A 22118-nucleotide genomic window follows, 5' to 3' on the forward strand; every position below is an offset into this window, starting at 1 on the left:
CATTAGGCTGATATAGGCAGAGACGGTAATTAATGTACTCTCTGTTGGTACGGTACACACACATACAGTATAGGCTACTGCTTGCACATGAATGTATCATATGGAATGTGATACATGTACAATAAGATCCCAACATCAACATACACCATTCACTCACAGTAGATACCTTAAACCCCTTTTAACTCACCCGATCTAATGCCCCGTTTCTGCGGAATCTGTAGAGCCCTTTTCAGCACCTCTTCAATTAACAGCTCTGTCAAACTCTCTGCCTTGCGCTTGGGGTTGGCAGACTGAACTCCAAAAGGGATCTTTTTTCCACCCCCGAAGGAAGATTCCAAAAACGAGCTATCCACACTTTTCTTGCCCATGAAATGGCCTAAGGGCAAAATATACATTTTAAAATGTTATCAGTACATGAATAATCACAAATAGTAAACGGAATTATTCAGAGTAAACTAAACCAACATATTATGGTGATATAACATGACATCAAAATTAAATTGTAAAGTAATAAATTGCTCTAGCCTCAATTTTGAAATAATTTCTAGTGACACTTTATAAATGACAATAACTTACCAGTTGCCCATAAACTTCCCCTCTGATTTACCTTGATGTTTGAAACTTTATTTCTAAGTTCATTTAAATTGAGACTCATCGAAGATGTCATACCTATGTATGAGAGTAGAACAAAGCAAGAAATAAATCCCGATTTGCAGGTCAATGTGCCTCTCGTCATCCTTTTTTTAAAACTACAGTATTTGTGTACAGAATATGGTAGGCTACTTGTCAAGGTTAAAACCACCTTTTGCTCTGCTCTTGGGAATTTCGTGCTCTCGTGTCACAGCACCAGCATTTATATGATCACGCGCCGTTTATTGAAATGAGATTAAGTCATTCATTATCAACCCCGCTGGCTACTGCTTATTACTTGACTGGGATTGGATTTGGCGCATCATATTGTCCAGTCGGTTGGGGAGACACTAGCCATATTGGTTTGACTGGACTGAGAAAAAAACCTTCTGAAGGGCAAACATTTTTTTCTCCAGCACATTTTCATCACAGAAGGGATCATTTCAGGACAAAGGATGCTTATGCTGACACGTTCGTGTTTATTTGCAGTTATTTTAAGTAAACATTACAGCAAGGCACAATGGCCGATGCAGGTTGAATATATATGTGAAGGATTAAGAAATGCTGCAAATATAAAGGGTTCATTAGCTACTGTGTACATGGATTAGCTTACATGTCCATAATATTGTACATATTATCAAAAGTACAAAGTTTCTCTTGACAGGCTATATAAAAACACTGAGATGTGAAGTTTCATAGACACTGCGTTTTAACAGTGGCTCTGTTTGGGATGAACACTATCAGATAACCACTAGAAAATGAACAGTTCATACAGCACTTTAATAGAAAGTTTACAGGATAAGTCAATGTGACTATAAATAATCTCCAAAGTAATTTATAAAATTTAATATTGTGGGAGATATACATTGAGAATAATAACAATTAATTTTACATTGCTTGCAACAAAAGTGAAATCTCCCAAAACATCCCAAGTTTAACAATCACTGCCATACACCATGGAGGTAGATACAGCTGCACAGGTCTCCATCATCAGCTTATTTCAACATGTTCCCATGCACTCAGACATGCTCTAACCCTTTACATTTAAATCACTGCTCTTTTAATTGCCTTAGTACACTGCTGGCAATGAGCCACTTCCAACACCCTGCATTATCTTGCAAAACAGATGCTTTCTCACACTCACCAAAGATTACAATTAACCAAGAAAAACATCAATGACATCACTAAGACAAGTCACCACTACTATGAATATAGATATAAGAGCATTTTAAATGAATGAAAGCTCACTTTTACCAAGCTACAAAATCAGTAGTAAAAAAAGGTAATATCTTTTAGCAAGGCATTTAACTCCAACACCTGTATTTGATCTTGTAGAAAAGTGCTATTTGGGTAGTTTAGCCGGCTTTCATAATAAATGAATGTGAAACTATTTTTGGTATGGAATGGATATAAAATATATAATCTGTGCTAAATGGTACCTAGGTAAGAGTAAATATTTCAACATACAGTATGATAGAAGTTGTAATACTGTTACATGACACCAGTATAGCCACGACCTGCTTGAAGCGCCATCTATTATTATGTATTTTATAAGGCCAAAAATATGAAACCAAGCATATGATATGGCTGTCATAAACTAAAGCAAAGTCATCATGATATGAAACTAAATGTGAGGTAAGCCTGAGGGACGTAACTGATATAACTGGGGTCACTACAGAATACTGATGAACCAAACCCTGTGCCTTTACAGGTGGGTGTGGTTATGTACCAGAGGCATTTTAATACATGAATTACAATACAAAACATGCAAGCTTCAAAAGGTAAAACAAAGTAAATAATTCATTATAATCTTTTTCCAAAATTATCCAATTGATTTGGAACAACTGCCAGTCCCAAGGCTTTGAGAAACACAAAAAGCATTTAGTTTAAAGGCAAAAAATGAAATAAAAAAAAAGGTACCACTTTAGTGCAGCATGTCAAGCATCTGAAGTTAAACTACTATTACCCAAGGAAATGGAAATCGCAGCTTTTATGAAGTTCAAAATTGCTCTCATTGATTTTATTTTGCCTGCTGATGACACTATCCATGAAACTCTAGGTGAAAGCTGTATGTGGATTTACAGTCAGTCTTACTGCAGGCTCACAGTGCAACCTGGTTGGATCCTCTGCCCGTTGGGGGTCAGATTTAACTAATGGTGGTGGCAAGTCCTCTCTCTCATTCACACCCACTGCTTTCCCCACGTCCTCTTCCTGCTTCTTTCTGCACTCGTACTCCATGTCCATCCTTTCTTTCCTCTCTTCTTCGGGCTCTTTGACTTTGTGCACAATAAACAGGTGTCTGTTGAGAGATAGCTGGGACGCAAAACATAATCCACAGTGCAGGCATTGGGGAGTGTTTTCATCAGTTTTATGCTGAGGTATGTGCTTCTGGAACTGTGTGCCATCCTCTGTGGTGAAGCCACACTTTGAGCAGCGAAACTGATGTTTCAGACGCTTGGCGGGGGAGCCTTCTAGGGCAGCGCCTTCCTGCCCCTCTCCCTCAGACTCAACAGCAGGTCTCTTTGAAACAGGTCCCTGCATATCAAAGTTAAAGATCATTCTATTTAAAAAGTGTATATTTTTTGACAATGTGTAAAATGCTGAAGAAATGAAGATCATACATATTGGTATTACTTTTAAAAGAAAAATCACCTCTCCCAAGGCTTTACTGCTATCCAGAGGGGCTGATTTTAACAGACTGAAGTCTGGATTTTTGATCCCATGCATCAAACTGATGTGGTTCTTCAACAAGATGTTTGTAGTGAATGTTGTCCTCTCATCTGTGCAATACCTGCACAATAAGAATAAATGATATCATACTAAAAATAGTCATAAAATGTGGTAACCACCGTTTTGTTTTTTACATGTTTGTCCATTTACTGTGGAGCCACCCAGCAGCCAATAAGTGCCAGTTATGCCCCAATCTTTCAGGAAGCAATGTACTGGGCCCAGTTTCCCAAAAGCATCTTAAGGCTATGTTAATCTTAGAACAATAGGATCCTATGGTTCCAAAGATGAACTTAGCCTTAAGATGCTTTTGGGAAACCGGGCCCTGTAATGTAGATTTCAGGATGAAACCCTCACCAGCAGGTAAATGTATTTTTCTTTCCATCGTGGTCATTGCGAATGTGTCTTCTCAAACTTGTAGAGGAATTGAAAGACCTCTCACACTGCCGGCATGGATAACTCTTCAATGACTACAGAATGCACAGAGAGCAGATTTACTTAATTAAGGGTTGAGCTGACTTGGGAATTATTTCATTTCATTAAGGGGCCTGAAGGTTGTAAATCCCACATCTGAGGTGGTCCCTAAATTATAATCTGTCCTATAGTATAAATGCTACAGAAATTTGTTTGAATGCGCAATAGAATTACAAAATTGATCCTCACCCTCCCATGGTTTTTCTTCATGTGAGAGACATAGGCTTCTCGGTCAGGCAGCCAGTGTAGGCACTCTCCACAGTTCCAGCCAGCATTCTTCAGATTGGGCTTGCTGTCTCTAGCGCCCAAGTTGGCCCTTTTTCTGGTTCCATCTGAGTATTTTATGGGAGTGTTTACCTTTGGCTGGTGGAATCCCGAGGTAACATCTTGGTGCTGTGCGGTCATCTCAGGTGGTTTTGTGCTTTTCTCCACCTCCTCTTTGAAGATTCCTCCATGTACCCCCTGTAATATAGACAGACAGCTTTTAAAAGACAGAGCTAAAACTGAGCATTATGTGCCCCTTTTTATGTCAATGTGACTAGATTGAAGATGATGATGATGCCATACCTTGAAGTGCTGCATTAAAGGCTGCTTTTGGGTGAAGATTGAAGTGCACTCAGGGCACTTGAACACACAGGTAGCACGCTTTTTGGCATTCTGATAGAAGTGCTGAAGCAATAACTGCTTTTTCTTGAACACTGTCTCACAAGAACACTTGAAGATTAACCTGGAACAGAAAAACAACCCAATTGGAACAAATAGCATTGAAATCAATCACGTCAAACTTTAAGATGTGTTAGCAAATATGCCCATTTCAGAACATGCATTTAGTTACACAAACTCACTGAGGGGACACTTTGCTGGCATTGTGCTTAGTTGTCAAATGCATTTCACATCCACCAGAAGACTTGAAAGCAACAGGACAGATGGTGCACTTATAGAAGACCTCACAGTGTTTCTCCTCAATGTGACTCTTCTGCACATTAAATGACATGAAAACCATATCACAATGAAGACACCTAGAAGAAAAAGGATTTACAAAAAAGTGGACAACATTATAAGAATAGTTTTGTGTTATGTATCCACTGAGCATATACTTTAGTAATGACTTACTTATAGCCAGCCTTGCGTGCATAGTGAAGACAGTTCTCCTTCACATGCTTCTGTATATCCACAGAGCGACTCAGCGCACCACACTCAGGGCAGCAATAAGGGGACTTGTGGGCATGAATACGCTGGTGAGCCCGGTAGCTGCACTTGTTGGGTAGCAGCATTGAGCACACCTTACACATCTATATGACAAAATAACACAGAGCAAAACATATAGAAATACTCTCATTTTTACCTGGCCTATGATACTGAACATTTCAGCAATTATAATTATTTTCAATTGAATTATTTCTCACCAGTCCCTCCATTTCTTCCGACAACCTCTGGTAATGGCCTGCGAGACCTTTGTAGTCCGATAGCTGCTTGTTACACTCGAGGCAGCGGAGTCTGTGGCGGATGACTTTGTCTGGATAGAGGGGCATGACTGGTTGGCTTTTAGGTGAGGATAATGGGGGCACATGGGAGCCCACATGCACAGAGGATTCAGTGATCAAGGGTGCAAACATCTGTCCCTCTGCTATGGGCTTCATGGAGAGCTGTGTGCACTGCATCACCACACCTTTGTTCTTATGTTCCCGTGCATGTGCCAGCAGGGCACACTTGTTGAAGAATACCATGGTCTTAGCACAGTGGGTGCAGGCTACTTCAATGTGCACACTCCTCCTGCCATAATGATAAACAAGACTCCTCTCTACCCCAAAGGAGTCCCCACACTCCAGGCAACAATATCCACGTGGTGGCAAGTTGATGTTGCTCTCAGGTGGTGGGTTTAGGTTGGGTACATATGTGGGTACAGGGTTGGCATTATTTAACAGTCTGTTTAAAGTTCCTGCTGCTGTGCTAGGAATGGCAGCACGTGGATTAGGGGCAGCTTTTTTCACTTGGTGTACCAATGGGACAGTGCTGCACACCATAGAAGAGGAAAGCGTGTGTTGTTGGCTCTGTTGATGGGAGGTGGAGCGTGCTGCGACTGAGGCAGCAACACTGTGAGGGACTAGGTTCAGGTTAGCTAAGTGCATTGCCTTGGGAAGCAAGCTTGTATTGGGAGAGTTGCCTGTTTGAACTGATGAAATCCTCTTTTGTGTAGAAGGCCCATGCTGGGCAACTGGCATAGACCTCATAACAGGACTACTTGTATTATGAAAAATAGTTGCGGACTGCATTTGTCCTGGCCTCTTGGAGTTCCCCTCTAATTTAGTATCAGTAACCTTTGAGGGCAGAGCACCAACTGGTGTACTTTTGATGGGCATATCAACAATAATATCACTTATCACATTATGAGAGGGATAGGGAGACAAACTAGGGTAGGCATCCTCAACAATCATACTCTGGGATGGAGAGGACTCAACAGAGTGAACGTCCTCGTTTTCTGAATCAGGTACTACACTGGTAACAGTGCGCTGGATTTGCCCAGTCGTGGTTTTAATGGTCTTTATCCTGACCCTCGGTATGGCTGGGGGTGAGCCAGATGCCAGTGCAGGGGATCCCTTGCCACTGCTGTTACTGCAAATGCTTACAGGACTGTCAGGTGGTTTCATTAACCGCTTCACAGCTTCAAGAGGACTCCTGGGACTTTGTGGTGACATGGGCACTTTAGGACTAACCTTTATGTTGTCATCATGAGCCAATGATAGATCTTGATAGTTTGGTTGTTCACTGGGATCCTTTCTGGCATTTAGAGCCACTAATGCCTCAAGGCATGACGATAGTTTTGATGTTGGAGTTTTGACACATGGATGAGAGGTGGGCATATTAGACGCTGCCACTATATTAACGTTACTGCTTGACACAATATTGTTATGATCATTTGTAAGGAGCATTGCACTACTATGACAATCTCCCTTTACCTTCTGGTCACTGACATTACTGTCAGGCTTCTCTGTCCTGGTATCCTCTGCTTTGATAGATTCTCCTTTGCTCCTTGGAAGGTTCTCAGGTACGTCACAGTCTACTTCATGGCACTTGTCAAACATGCTGTAAGACAGCTGTTTTTTCTGATTGTCTGACATTGGGGGTTCTGCAGACATAAATATAGAGGCAGCAGGGAAGTAGGGTCTCTCTTGTTTTGGACGGATATCAACTCCATTGCTTCGGCTGTCTTCAGATTCTGGACTAGAGATGGGGCTGAACTGGGAAAAGGACTGTGAGAAGGATGGCGTTCCTTCAAGTTTGTGCTGGACGGGGGTCTTCCCTAAGAGCCCTCTTGAGCCACCCCCATTCAAAGCAGACACAAAAGACTTAGAACCACTGTGGTCTATCTGATGAGACTCCATGGCGGCCCCTGACCCCCTGAAACCATTTTGCAATGGGTGTCCAAAGTGTGGGCCCTCTCTCTCTCCACCACTATCAGACGACTCCTGGCGACTTGTGTTCTTCACTATAACACTGACAGCAGGTACATCAGATGCACCCACAGCTTGGTGAACAGATAAGCTGTCATCCATACACATCCCTGTGTGTTTCAGCTGACCTTCTGCCTCATCGTGACTCTCCTGGATGTTCTCTTTGGCATCCAAACTGGTGGCATCGGGGATGTCAAAGGCAGCCAAAAGATCATCAAAATCAGGGGTCTTCATGTCACCCATGTTCGAATGCTTGCAAAACCTGAGTAAAACACAGAGTTAAAACATAAGCACATAAACTTACAAGATATATGGCATATTCCCTGAGGACAGTGACGTTGGAGAGTTCTTTACCATTTGGCTCTTGTTTATGTTTGTTGCTAAAATTCTGCAAGGTTGTCAGTTGGTGTCATTATGGGACGCTCCCTCTGTGCAGATACCGGAGATCAATTAATATGAATTATGTTTACTTTAAAGTGCACTAACTAGCTACCTTGTAATGCTAAACATTTTGGCTCACCAACGTTAGCTAACTAGCTGTCAAATAACTTCGCCTAGCACTTGACCCAAGTGGCTACTTAGCTAGCTAGAAAACGTTAACAAATCTCCAGCTGGCAAGCTAGCCACAACAAAGTGTAGATTATTGAAGTTTAACGTCAAAATAATTTGCTGGCTATAATATATCTCATCAAACGTATTATACTACAAGAGAGCTGGTGAAACTGTAGCTAAATAAAGCGTATATGTGTATACAGAGGCTAGAGATAGCTGTTAGTTAGCAAGCAAGCTAAAGTAACGTTAGAAGTGTAGTTAGCTCGGATATTTGACACTTGCAGTTCTAACATAGCTAACGTTAACTCAATGACAAGCTACATCATCTAGCTATGAGATTAAATATATATTCGACCATATAATGAGTACAAAAGAAGAGTTCACCTATCTATCGATTAGCTACCGGTGTTGCTGCCATAATTCTCCCCAGGCCTCGTTCTTTTCGGGTGGACTTCTTCCTTTGCAACAAAACAGCTAGCTAGCTTATTGATTTCTTGCTAGGAAACCCGCGGGCGCTAACATGTCCTGTTATATAGCGAGTCTGTAGTAAAAATGTATTGATCATTCACAAATTGATGAACTATTGGAAGCTATCAATGTGATAGGCTTCAGTAATTGTTATGAGAAAAGGCAGTCCACCCCTTCGTCACCAGACCAGTGTGTTGTGAACAACATTAGCGTGAGCAACAATAGCGGAGTCGAGGGATCGCCTTCAAAATAAAAGCCCCCCAATGAAACTGATGCAAACCGACAGAAAACAGTGGAATCATGCCACAATTGGACTCGAATATATCATGCTAAACAAGGTTGGAATGTTGTTATATAAATTCAACAAAATACAATAATTAGTTCATTTGACACAAAAAAGGTAAGAATCAGTTGAAATCGCGCTGTTGATGTATTAGACTTCAGAATTGCATTTGCACATAGTGGTGTAAACTTTTAATTTTACTTCACTATATTCCTAAAGAAAATAATGTACCTTTTACTCCATACATTTTCCCTGACACCCAAAAGTACTCGATGATTTGAATTGTTAGCAGGAAAGGAAATATGGTCTAATTCACATAGTTATCGAGATAACATCCCTGGTCATCCCTACTGCCTCTGATCTGGCGGACTCACAAAACACATGCTGCGTTTGTAAATTATTTCTGAGAGTTGGAGCATGCTCCTGGCTATCTGTAAATATCAAAACTAGAAAATGTGTCCATCTGCTTTGCTTAATATAAGAAATGTGAAATGATTTATACTTGTACTTGTACTTTTACTTTTGATACATAAGTATATTTTAGTGATTACATTTACTTTTGGTACTTAAGTACATTACCGGTCAAAAGTTTTAGAACACCTACTCATTCAAGGGTTTTTCTTTATTTTTACTATTTTCTCTATTGTAGAATAATAGTGAAGACATCATACCATGAAATAACACATATGGAATCATGTAGTAACCAAAAGTGTTAAACAAATCAATATATATTTTATATTTGATATTCTTCAAATAGCCACCCTTTACCTTGATGACAGCTTTGCACACGATTGGCATTCTCTCAAACAGCTTCACCTGGAATGCTTTTCTAACAGTCTTGAAGGAATTCCAACATATGCTGAGCACTTGTTGGCTGCTTTTCCTTCACACTGCAGTCTGACTCATCCAAAACCATCTCAATTTGGTTGAGGTCGAGGGATTGTGCAGGCCAGGTCATCTAATGCAGCAGTCCATCACTCTCCTTCTTGGTAAAATAACCCTTACACAGCCTGGAGGTGTGTTGGGCCATTGTCCTGTTGAAAAATAAATTATAGTCCCATTAAGCGCAAAGCAGATGGGATGGCGTATCGCTGCAGAGGGCTGTGGTAGCCATGCTGGTTAAGTGTGCCTTGAATTCTAAATAAATCACAGACAGTATCACCAGCAAAGCACTGCCACACCATAACACCTCCTCCTCCATGCTTTACGGTGGGAACCACACATGCAGAGATCATCCGTCCACCCACACAGCGTCTCACAAAGACACAGCTTTTGGATCCAAAAATCTCCAATTTGGACTCCAGACCAAAGGACACATTTCCACCGGTCCCATGTCCATTGCTTGTGTTTCTTGTCCCAAGCAAGTTTCTTCTTCTTATTGGTGTCCTTAAGTAGTGGTTTCTTTGCAGCAATTCGACCATGAAGGCCTGATTCACAGTCTCCTCCGAACAATTGATGTTGAGATGTGTCTGTTACTTTTACTCTGTGAAGCATTTATTTTGGGCTGCAATTTCTGAGGCTTGGAACTCTAATGAACTTTCGCCTAAAATGACATACCCAAATCTAACTGCCTGTAGCTCAGGACCTGAAGCAAAGATATGCATATTCTTGATACCATTTGAAAGGAAACACTTTGAAGTTTGTGGAAATGTGAAGTTAATGTAGGAAAAACAGACACATCTCAACATCAACACATTAGATACGGTAAAACATAATACAAATACATATTTTTGACCACTAGATGGCAGCAGTGTATGTGCAAAGTTTTAGACTGATCCAATGAACTATTGAATATCTGTAAAAATGTTGTATCAACACTGCCCAAATGTGCCTAATTGGTTTATTCATGCATTTTCATGTTCATAATTGTGCACTCTCCTCAAACAATATTAAGGTATTATTTCACTGTAATAGCTACTGTAAATTGGACAGTGCAGTTAGATTAACAAGAGTTTAAGCTTTCTGCCCATATCGGATATGTCTATGTCCTGGGAAATGTTTATGTTACTTACAACCTCATGCTAATCACATTAGCCTATGTTAGCTTAACCGTCCCATGGGGGGGACACTGATCCTGTAGAGATTTTAAAGTAATGATGGACTGTCTCTTTGCTTATTTGAGTTATTCTTGCCATAATATTGACTTGGTCTTTTACCAAATAGGGCTATCTTCTGTATACCCCTCTACCTTGTCACAACACAACTAATTGGCTCAAATTCCACAAATTAACCTTTAAGAAGGCACACCTGTTAATTTAAATGCATTCCAGGTGACTACCTCATGAAGCTGGTTGAGAGAATGCCAAGCATGTGCAAAGCTGTCATCAAGGCAAAGGGTGGCTATTTAAAGATTTAAAAATTATATTTTGATTTGTTTAACACCTTTCTGGTTACTACATGATTCCATATGTGTTATTTCATAATGTTGATGTCTTCACTTATTCTATAATATATAAAATAGTAAAAATAAAGAAAAACCCTTGACTGAGTAGGTGTTCTAAATTGTTGTAAAATCAAGCAGAGCGGAAACTGGCTACTCTTTAGTTAACTGATCTTTTAAACAAAACTAGTATTTATTCCCAGTGCTGAGCTAGTATTGTAACTAACATGTAATGTTAGCTAATGTTTCATCCCCTCTGAATTGAGATGAATTAATTAGCTATGCTAGCTAGTAGCTACCACAGCCAGGTCAGTTTTTAGCTTCCAGCTATCTGTTAGATATAGATTTGAGGTGGCTATTATTACTATCTAACAGTTGTTGTTTGTATAGAAATGGTTTGTAGCCTTTGTTTTGTCCTGTTTCAGAAGTAAACTTGGTTAGCTTTCGCCAGTTGATGTACCAGCTAGAGAGAGAACTGGCCAAAAGTTGGCTAACATTAGCTATTCTTTTGTCTCAATCAGACTAGACCTGAATCAAAGGATGAAACTATCAGCCAAACGATTGAAGATTGAAATTCTGACGTTATTTCAGTGAAATGTGACTTTTATTAGTCCCTATGGTAATGTAACATTATTGATCTGTCAGTTTCTCCAGCTAATTCCCTACCTTTCACATGGACACAGCAATAAACAGCTCTAACATTACAGGCTTCACTGTCATGGTACACAATAGAAGTATGCACGGGACCGATTTCTTAATTCCGCTCCCGCCTGCACATGCTGGCTTTCTGTAGAGTAGAGTAGGCTATAGCCTATGCATGGACAGCGAAGCACAGGGCAGTTAATGGTGTGCCATCTGAAAAAAAAACAGGACAAATATGTGTATTGTCTTAAAACAAAATTTTTACACAACCATTTTCAGATTTTCCGACAACAGCCAAGGGTGTGCAACATCATAAGGTGTCTTAAAATCTGAAAATGGTGGTGGAAAATTGTTTTATTAGCCACAGAAAACTTAATTGGTTGATCCCTCCTGGTGAGGAGGACATTTTTTACACTGCATTGTGTGACAGGGTACGATTAGGATAGGAATCCCAATTTTGGTCAGTGTTTCCAATGGGACCCTAAATAACAGACAGTTCAAGCAGCATAAAAGCATAAATCAAAACAAATCAAATGTATTTATAAAGCCCTTTTTATATCAGCAGCTGTCACAAAGTGCTTATACAGAAGCCCGGCCTAAAGCTCCAAACAGCAAGCAATGCAGATGTAGAAGCACGGCGGGTAGGAAAAACTCCCTAGAATGGCAGGAACCTAGGAAGAAACCTAGAGAGGAACTAGGCTCTGATAGGTGGCCAGTCCTCTTCTGGCTGTGCCGGGTGGAGATTATAAGAGTACATGGCCATTTAAGGCCAGATCATTCTTCAAGATGTTCAAATGTAGATATAGATGACCAGCAGGGTCAAATAATAAACACAGTGGTTGTCAAGGGTGCAACAGGACCTCAGGAGTATATGCCAGATGGCTTTTCATAGTCGAGCATTCAGCAGTTGAGACAGCAGGTGCGTTAGAGAGTGAGAGAGAGAGAGCGAGAGAGAGAGAGAGAGAGAGAGAGAGAGAGAGAGAGAGGGAGTAAGAGAGAGAGAGAGAGAGAGTTGAAAACAGCAAGTCCGGGATAAGGTATCACGTCCGGTGAACAGGTCAGGATTCCACTGCCACAAGCAGAACAGTTGAAACTGGAGCAGCAGCACGTCAAGGTAGCACCTCTTGTGAACAGGTCAGGTCAGTGTTCCATAGCCACGGGCAAAACAGCAGAAGCTGGATCAGCAGCACGAACAGTTGGACTGGGGACGGGGACAGCCAGGAGTTATCAGGCCAGATAGTTCTGAGGCTTGGTTCTAGGGCTCATGTCCTCCGGGAGGGGGGAGAGAGAGATAGAGATGGGAGAATTAGAAGGAGCATACTTAAGTTCACATAGGACACCAGATAAGACAGAAGAATTTCACCAGATAGGACAGACTGAGCCACACCCCCCGGCACATAGACTTTTGCAGCATAGACACTGGAGGCTGAGACAGGGGGAGGTCGGGGGACACTGTGGCCCTGTCAGGGGATATCGTTAGGTGGGTACACTGTGGCCCTGTCCGACGATATCCCGGACAGGTCCAACCAGGCAGGACATAACCCCACCTACTTTGCCAAAGCACAGCCCCCACACCGCTAGAGGTATATCAACAGACCACCAACTTACTACCCTGAGACAAGGCTGAGTATAGCCCACGAAGATCTCCTCCACCGCACGAGCCCGAGAGGCCTTGAAACCATCCAGGAAGATCACGTCAGTGATTCAACCCACTCAAGTTGAGTATAGCAAAAAAAACCTGGCACAACGTGACGCACCATTCATAGGGACTGCATGGAAGAGCGCTGGTAAGTGACTCAGCCCCTATAATAGGGTGAGAGGCAGAGATTCCCAGTGGAGGGAGGGGAGCCGCCCAGGCAGAGACAGCAAGGGCGGTTTGTCACTCCAGTGCGTTGCCGTTCACCTTTGTACCCCTGTGCCAGACTGCACCCCTGGGCGAGTCTGCATCTTTCACATGGATAGGCAGACCATTCCATACAAATTGAGCACTATAGGAGAAAGCCCTGCCTCCAACTGTTTGCTTAGATATTCTTGGCACAATAAGGAGGCCTGCCTCTTGTGACCGTAGCGTACAGTACGCATGGCAGGACCAAATCGGAAAGATAGGTAGGAGCAAGTCCATGTAATGCTATGTAGATTAATAGTAAAACCTTGAAATCAGCCCAAGCCTTAACAGGAAGCCAGTGTAGAGAGGCTAGCACTGGAGTAATATGATACATTTTGGGGGATTCTAGTCAAGATTTTATCAGCCGTATTTAGCAATAATGAAAGTTTATTTAGTGCCTTATCCGCGTAGCTGGAGAGTAGAGGATTACAGTAGTCTAATCTAGAAGTGACAAAAGCATGTATATTAGCTTTTCTGCATGATTTATTTGAAGGTCTGTGCTGCTGCGGTGTTGCTGTGTTTGTTTGGCTTGAAGGCAATTGTTTGGTTGGGGTCGACTGTGCTCAGAAGGTAGGCCTATGTTTGTTACTTCAACTGTATCAATGTGTGTTTGTTCCCTTTTGACAGAATCCAAATGTGTATTGCTTTGGAAGGTATCACTGTTACATTGTCCTTTGTTTTGACTTTTTTTGCCCAATTAGGCCTACGCTGTGTGGAGAGGCTTTGGGGGTCCAAGCAGATAGAGGAAACCGCTTCATTAATGTGATTGGTTCAAATCAAATCAAATTGTATTTGTCACATGCGCCGAATTCAACAGGCGTAGTAGACCTTACAGTGAAATGCTTACTTATAAGCCCATAAACAACAACGCAGTTTTAAGAAAAATAAGTGTTAAGTAAAAAATAATATTAAAAATAACAAGTAAAATAACAGTAGCGAGGATATATACAGGGGTACCGGTACAGAGTCAATGTGTGGGGGCACAGGTTAGTTGAGATAATTGAGGTAATATGTACATGAAGGTAGAGTTAAAGTGACTATGCATAGATAATAAACAGAGAGTAGCAGCAGCGTAAAGGGGGGGGGGGGGGGGGGGGGGGGGCAATGCAAATAGTCTGGGTAGCCATTTGATTAGCTGTACAGGAGTCTTATGGCTTCGGGGTAGAATCTGTTAAGAAGCCTCAGGGACCTAGACTTGGCGCTCTGGTACCGATTGCTTCACGGTAGCAGAGAGAACAGTCTATTATGAGTGTGGCTGGAGTCTTTGACAATTTTTAGAGCCTTCCTCTGACACCGCCTGGTATAGAGGTCCTGGATTGCAGGAAGCTTGGCCCCAGGGCCGTATGCACTACCCTCTGTAGTGCCTTGCAGTCGGAAGCCGAGCAGTTGCCATACCAGGCAGTGATGCTCTCGATAGTGCAGCTGTAGAACTTTTTGAGGATCTGAGGACCCATGCCAAATCTTTTCAGTCTCCTGAGGGGGAATAGGCTTTGTCGTGCCCTCTTCACGACTGTCTTGGTGTGTTTGGACCATGATAGTTTGTTGGTGATGTGGACACTAAGGAACTTGCAGCTCTCAACCTGCTCCACTACAGCCCTGTCGATGAGAGTGGGGGCGTGCTCTGTCCTCTTTTTCCTGTATTCCACGATCATCTTCTTTGTCTTGATCACATTGAGGAAGAGGTTGTTATACTGGCACTACTCGGCCAGGTCTCTGACCTCCTCCCTATAGGCTGTCTCATCGTTGTTGGTGATCAGGCCTACCACTGTTGTGTCGTCGGCAAACTTAATGATGGTGTTGGAGTCGTGCCTGGCCGTGCATTCATGAGTGAACAGGGAGTGCAGGAGGGGACTGAGCACACACCCCTGAGTGGTCTCCGTGTTGAGGATCAGCAGGGGGCGGCCCGTCAGGAAGTCCAGGATCCAGTTGCAGAGGGGTTTGTTTCGTCCCAGGTTCCCTAGCTTAGTGATGAACTTTGAGGGCACAATGGTGTTGAACGCTGAGCTGTAGTCAATGAATAGCATTCTCACACAGGTGTTCCTTTTGTCCAGGTTGGAAAGGTCAGTGCGGAGTGCAATAGAGATTGCATCATCTTTGGATCTGTTGGGGCGGTATGCAAATTGGAGTGGGTCTAGGGTTTTTGGGATAATGGTGTTGATGTGAGCCATGACCAGCCTTTCAAAGCACTTCATGGCTAGAGCTGTGAGTGCTACAGGTCTGTAGTCATTTAGGAAGGTTACCTTAGTGTTCTTGGGCACAGGGACTTTGGCGGTCTGCTTGAAACATGTTGATATTACAGACTCAGGGACAGGTTGAAAATGTCAGTGAAGACACTTTCCAGTTGGTCATAGCATGCTCGGAGTACATGTCCTAGTAATCCGTCTGGCTCTGCAGCCTTGTGAATGTTGACCTGTTTAAAGGTCTTACTCACATCTGCTACAGAGAGCATGATCACACAGCTGTCCAGCTGATGCTCTCATGCATGCTTCAGTGTTGCTTGCCTTGAAGTGAGCATAGAAGTAATTTAGCTTGTCTGATAGGCTTGTGTCACTGGGCAGCTCGCATCTGTGCTTCCCTTTGTAGTCTGTAATAGTTTGCAAGCCCTGCCACATCCGACGAGCGTCGGAGCAGGTGTAGTACGATTCAATCTTAGTTCTGTATTGACGCTTTGCCTGTTTGATGGTTCGTCGGAGGGCATAGCGGAATTTCTTATAAGCTTCTGAGTTAGAGTCCCGCTCCATGAAAGCTGCAGCTCTACCCTTTAGCTCAGTGAGGATGTTGCCTGTAATCCATGGCTTCTGGTTGGGGTATGTACGTACAGTCACTGTGGGGATGACGTCATCGATGCACTTATTGATGAAGCCAGTGACGGATGTGGTGTACTCCTCAATGCCATCGGAGGAATCCCGGGAACATAATCCTGTCTGTGCAGGCAAAACAGTCCTGTAGCTTAGCATCTGCGTCATCTTCCACTTTTTTATTGACTGAGGCGCTGGTGCTTCCTGTGTTTAAGTTGATGTATTTGCATTTCTACTCATATTCACTGTGTATTTGTAAATGCAGTGGCTAACTGTTCTCTTTCTTTCATCAGAAGTTTTGTTTGTCACTGTTTTTGGTCTGTTTTTGTAATCGTCAGCTATTTAGCGTAGTAGTAGCCTAGTCTCTGGGAAAGCAAAGTTGTAGTCCTATAGGCTTCTTTAGAACGTGTGAGCCATCCAGTGAAAGTAGATTGATTAACTGAGATCCACATCGTCATTTGTATACTCGTGTTAATGTGTTTTACTATCAATCTGTCTCAAATACGCAAATGTAAACCTGAAGCCTTTCATAACCTTTGCCTTTTCTTGGGGCGATTTTTGGGGGGATTTTGGATTTTAGCTGGGGGTGTTTGTCTAGAGTCTAGGTTGCTGGTGTGTGTTGTGTTCTAGGGCAGGTACTGGCGGTGGTAGGTGGAGCAACTTTGTCTCAGAGCATTTCATATTATTTGTACGTAAAGGGATAGGGGAAGGATTAGTTAGCATGTTCAGTAGTTGCGAAGTAGCTAAAAAGTAGTAAGTAGTTGACAATGTGCTAATTAGATAAAATGCTGAAGTTATCCGAGATGAGATTTGAACTCACAACCTTTGGGATGCTAGATGTTTGCGTTATACACCCAGCTCCGAACATTCACCCTCCTTTCGTTTTTGCCATAAGTAACCACCTGTCTTATGTACCATATCATACCAGTATCTTTGATTTACATACAGAAAAATACAAAATGCTTTGAGACCAGGTTGGGTGGTGAGGGTGCCAATTGAAAATGTTTTTGAGTAAAATGCAGCTTTACTGTAGCTATTCACTGCTATGAAACCTCATTCGTTTTTTAATGCTTTTTGCACTGGTTTAACGTCAATTCATTATGTTATGTCTCAGGCATATACATACACATGCTGCTTTCTTGGCCAGGACTCACCTAAAAAAATATAATATAAAATCAAATCAAATTTAATTTGTCACAATTAGCAGATGTTGATGCGAGTGTAGCGAAATGCTTGTGCTTCTAGTTCCGACCATGGAGTAATATCTAACAAGAAATCTAACAATTTCACAACAACTACCTTGTACCCACAAGTGTAAAGGAATGAATAAGAATATGTACATAAAAAATATATATGGGTGAGTGATGGCCGAACGGCATAGGCAAGATGCAGTAGATGGTATAGAGTACAGTATATACATTTGAGATGAGATGAGCCCAGAACTACATGGCAGGACCTGGTCAATGACCTGAAGAGAGCTGGGACTACAGTCTCAAAGAAAACCATTAGTAACACACTACGCAGTCATGGATTAAAATCCTGCAGTGCACACAAGGTCACCCTGCTCAAGCCAGCGCATGTCCAGGCCTGACTGAAGTTTGCCAATGACCATCTGGATGATCCAGAGGAGGAATGGGAGAAGGTCATGTGGACTGATGAGACAAAAATAAAGCTTTTTGGTCTAAACTCCACTCGCCGTGTTTGGAGGAAGAAGAAGGATACAACCCCAAGAACACCATCCCAACCGTGAAGCATGGAGGTGGAAACATCATTCTTTGGGGATGCTTTTCTGCAAAGGGGACAGGACGACTGCACCGTGTTGAGGGGAGGATGGGGCCATGTATCGCCCCATACCTTCCCTCAGTAAGAGCATTGAAGATGGGTCGTGGCTGGGTCTTCCAGCATGACAACGACCCGAAACACACAGCCAGGGCAACTAAGGAGTGGCTCCGAAGGAAGCATCTCAAGGTCCTGGAGTGGCCTAGCCAGTCTCCAGACCTGAACCCAATAGAAAATCTTTGGAGGGAGCTGAATGTCCGTATTGCCCAGCGACAGCCCCGAAACCTGAAGGATCTGGAGAAGGTCTGTGTGGAGGAGTGGGCCAAAATCCCTGCTGCAGTGTGTGCAAACCTGGTCAAGAACTACAGGAAACGTATGATCTCTGTAATTGCAAACAAAGGTTTCTGTACCAAATATTAAGTTTTGCTTTTCTGATGTATCAAAAACTTATGCCATGAAATAAAATGCAAATTAATTACTTAAAATCATACATTGTGATTTTCTGGATTTTTTTTTAGATTCAGTTGAAGTGTACCTATGATAAAAAATGACAGACCTCTACATGCTTTGTAAGTAGGAAAACCTGCAAAATCGGCAGTGTATCAAATACTTGTTCTCCCCACTGTAGGAGTTAAATTCCTCTAACAGGTGGAGCTGTTGTTTCCTACCTTCACCAACTGAGGGCGGCCCGTCAGGAAGTCCAGGACCCAGTAGCACAGGGCGGGGTCGAGACCCGGGGTCTCGAGCTTAATGACAAGTTTGTTAAATGATGAGCTGTAGTCGATGAACAGCATTCTATACTGACGCTTAGCTTGTGAAAATATGTAAATCTCTTCGTGACATCTGGTTAAATAAAAACATTCAAATAAATAATATCTATAGCCTCTGATTGTTTCCTCTAGGTTAAATGGGCCTTGAATCTTTGGTTTGAATAGATGTTTCAATTGTGTGAAATCTCAGCTGTTTTGAATAGGTCTCTGGATATCTTATCCAGGCTGCTAAAGGCCAGATGATGTAAACAGTGCAGTGTTTTGCACATTAATGTATTTCACTGATTATTTATGAATAACATTATGTTGGTGTCTTATGACCAGTTCATTCTAGGATTTAACTTTCAGTGGATGAACACTAATCAATCTTATTAAAATTACACATTTTTGAGGGCAAATTTCAATTTTTGATAGCAGAACTGCATTAGACATTAGATGCTAAGCTCCATAACTGCTTCTGTGAACATCTTAACACATTGAGCACATCCTGGGCCTCAAAATAGATTGGCAATGGGCAACTGAATTTGCCAGACCAATTCTGGTTATTGGAATCTTTTATTACACATGGCGCTTTTTCTACAATGGCTACTATGTCATAAAATGTTGCTTCTAATACATTAAAAACAGGACCGTTGGAGACTATAGAAAAATGTGTCAAATCATGCCGTTAGTTAATGTATTGCTTGTAAATGTATCTATTAACAATACAAGGAAATGGTATGAATCATACGCTATTTACTTGGAATCATTTGCTAAAGGACACTTAGGTGAGACCAAATCAGTGACTCATGACCTTCTCAATTTAATTGCAGCAAAATCCATAAATGTGGTCATTAACACCTGTTAATACATTTCATTGTCTTCAAATATGGCTTAATAGCCAGTGAACATCGCCAGAGCTTACTTTTAAATGACCAGTAATGTATTCTCAATTTCTCATCCTACTCTGGAATGGCTTGAGGGCCAGTTGATTTTTATGCGGTTCAGCTAGATTGTCTCCATTTCCGTAGCACTTTGTCACTTTGTCGGATGTCTGAGACTGTTTTAGTTGTGAGCAGTAACGAGTGGAACAAATAGCTGTCCTTAGATGCACTCATGGAACTGGTTTTCTCCTATGCTTCTTTCAAATGTGAGATGTACATATCCAGCTTTCCAAACAAATTATGAATATTAAAGGGATACAGTGCCTTGCGAAAGTGTTCGGCCCACTTGAACTTTGCGACCTTTTGCCACATTTCAGGCTTCAAACATAAAGATATAAAACTGTATTTTTTTGTGAAGAATCAACAACAAGTGGGACACAATCATGAAGTGGAACGACATTTATTGGATATTTCAAACTTTTTTAACAAATCAAAAACTGAAAAATTGGGCGTGCAAAATTATTATTATTCAGCCCCTTTACTTTCAGTGCAGCAAACTCTCTCCAGAAGTTCAGTGAGGATCTCTGAATGATCCAATGTTGACCTAAATGACTAATGATGATAAATACAATCCACCTGTGTGTAATCAAGTCTCCGTATCAATGCACCTGCACTGTGATAGTCTCAGAGGTCCGTTAAAAGCGCAGAGAGCATCATGAAGAACAAGGAACACACCAGGCAGGTCCGAGATACTGTTGTGAAGAAGTTTAAAGCCGGATTTGGATACAAAAAGATTTCCCAAGCTTTAAACATCCCAAGGAGCACTGTGCAAGCGATAATATTGAAATGGAAGGAGTATCAGACCACTGCAAATCTACCAAGACCTGGCCGTCCCTCTAAACTTTCAGCTCATACAAGGAGAAGACTGATCAGAGATGCAGCCAAGAGGCCCATGATCACTCTGGATGAACTGCAGAGATCTACAGCTGAAGTGGGAGACTCTGTCCATAGGACAACAATCAGTCGTATATTGCACAAATCTGGCCTTTATGGAAGAGTGGCAAGAAGAAAGCCATTTCTTAAAGATATCCATAAGAAGTGTTGTTTAAAGTTTGCCACAAGCCACCTGGGAGACACACCAAACATGTGGAAGAAGGTGCTCTGGTCAGATGAAACCAAAATTGAACTTTTTGGCAACAATGCAAAACGTTATGTTTGGCGTAAAAGCAACACATCTCATGACCCTGAACACACCATCCCCACTGTGAAACATGGTGGTGGCAGCATCATGGTTTGGGCCTGCTTTTCTTCAGCAGGGACAGGGAAGATGGTTAAAATCGATGGGAAGATGGATGGAGCCAAATACAGGACCATTCTGGAAGAAAACCTGATGGAGTCTGCAAAAGTCCTGAGACTGGGACGGAGATTTGTCTTCCAACAAGACAATGATCCAAAACATAAAGCAAAATCGACAATGGAATGGTTCAAAAATAAACATATCCAGGTGTTAGAATGGCCAAGTCAAAGTCCAGACCTGAATCCAATCGAGAATCTGTGGAAAGAACTGAAAACTGCTGTTCACAAATACTCTCCATCCAACCTCACTGAGCTTGAGCTGTTTTGCAAGGAGGAATGGGAAAAAAATGTCAGTCTCTCGATGTGCAAAACTGATAGAGACATACCCCAAGCGACTTACAGCTGTAATCGCAGCAAAAGGTGGCGCTACAAAGTATTAACTTAAGGGGGCTGAATAATTTTGCACGCCCAATTTTTAAGTTTTTGATTTGTTAAAAAAGTTTGAAATATCCAATAAATGTCGTTCCACTTCATGATTGTGTCCCACTTGTTGTTGATTCTTCACAAAAAAATACAGTTTATATCTTTATGTTTGAAGCCTGAAATGTGGCAAAAGGTCACAAAGTTCAAGGGGGCTGAATACTTTCGCAAGGCACTGTACTTTGTGATTTTGGTAATGGGATTTGTATCTACTTCCCAAGAGTCAGATGAAGTCGTGGATACAATTTTTGTCTCTGTCCAGCATGAAGGAAGTTTAAGGTAGTTCCATATGCCGTAATTAGTGTTAGCGCAATGACTGGAAGTCTATGGGTATCTACTAGCACGCTAAATAGCAATTGTACTAGCACTAGTTAGCAACTTCTTTCAAACTGCATACAGAGACATACAAATGGTATCCACGAGTTAATTGACAAAATCCTTTAAGTGAAATGAGTTTGTATAGTTGAAAAACAACTAAACGGCCTATTGAAGCCAATAGCGTATATAATCTGGACTGCAGTTATAGCACAGAACAATGAGCCAGATATTTCACCGGATGTATAAGTGTGAATCATCCGGTTGGCTTATCCACTCACTACAAAATATGGTGATGAGAGGAAGCCTAGTGGCCAGCAGTGG

The 22118-nt window shown here is 41.9% G+C and overlaps 1 protein-coding gene across 4 annotated transcripts; it reads right to left on the reverse strand.

Moving 5' to 3' along the window:
- Window positions 1–1088: 1088 nt before the first annotated feature.
- Window positions 1089–8511, reverse strand: znf592 (zinc finger protein 592). 4 transcript variants are annotated; one of them, XM_036955180.1, is made up of 10 exons: window positions 8220–8511; window positions 7638–7711; window positions 5238–7545; window positions 4945–5123; window positions 4677–4850; window positions 4399–4558; window positions 4189–4293; window positions 3715–3827; window positions 3265–3421; window positions 1089–3165 (listed from the first exon to the last, which is right to left on the reverse strand). In XM_036955180.1, the coding sequence occupies exons 3-10, from the start codon at window positions 7524–7526 to the stop codon at window positions 2686–2688; spliced, it is 3657 nt and encodes a 1218-aa protein (XP_036811075.1). In that variant the 5' UTR covers window positions 7527–7545; window positions 7638–7711; window positions 8220–8511; the 3' UTR covers window positions 1089–2685. The 4 variants fall into 4 exon arrangements, with proteins under 4 accessions (XP_036811075.1, XP_036811058.1, XP_021426968.2 ...); XM_036955163.1 differs by having other exon boundaries at window positions 4021–4293; XM_021571293.2 differs by having other exon boundaries at window positions 3283–3421; window positions 4021–4293; window positions 8220–8510.
- Between the last annotated feature and the right edge of the window lie 13607 nt (window positions 8512–22118).

Source organism: Oncorhynchus mykiss, chromosome 2, assembly GCF_013265735.2.
Source record: "Oncorhynchus mykiss isolate Arlee chromosome 2, USDA_OmykA_1.1, whole genome shotgun sequence".
NCBI lineage: Eukaryota > Metazoa > Chordata > Actinopteri > Salmoniformes > Salmonidae > Oncorhynchus > Oncorhynchus mykiss.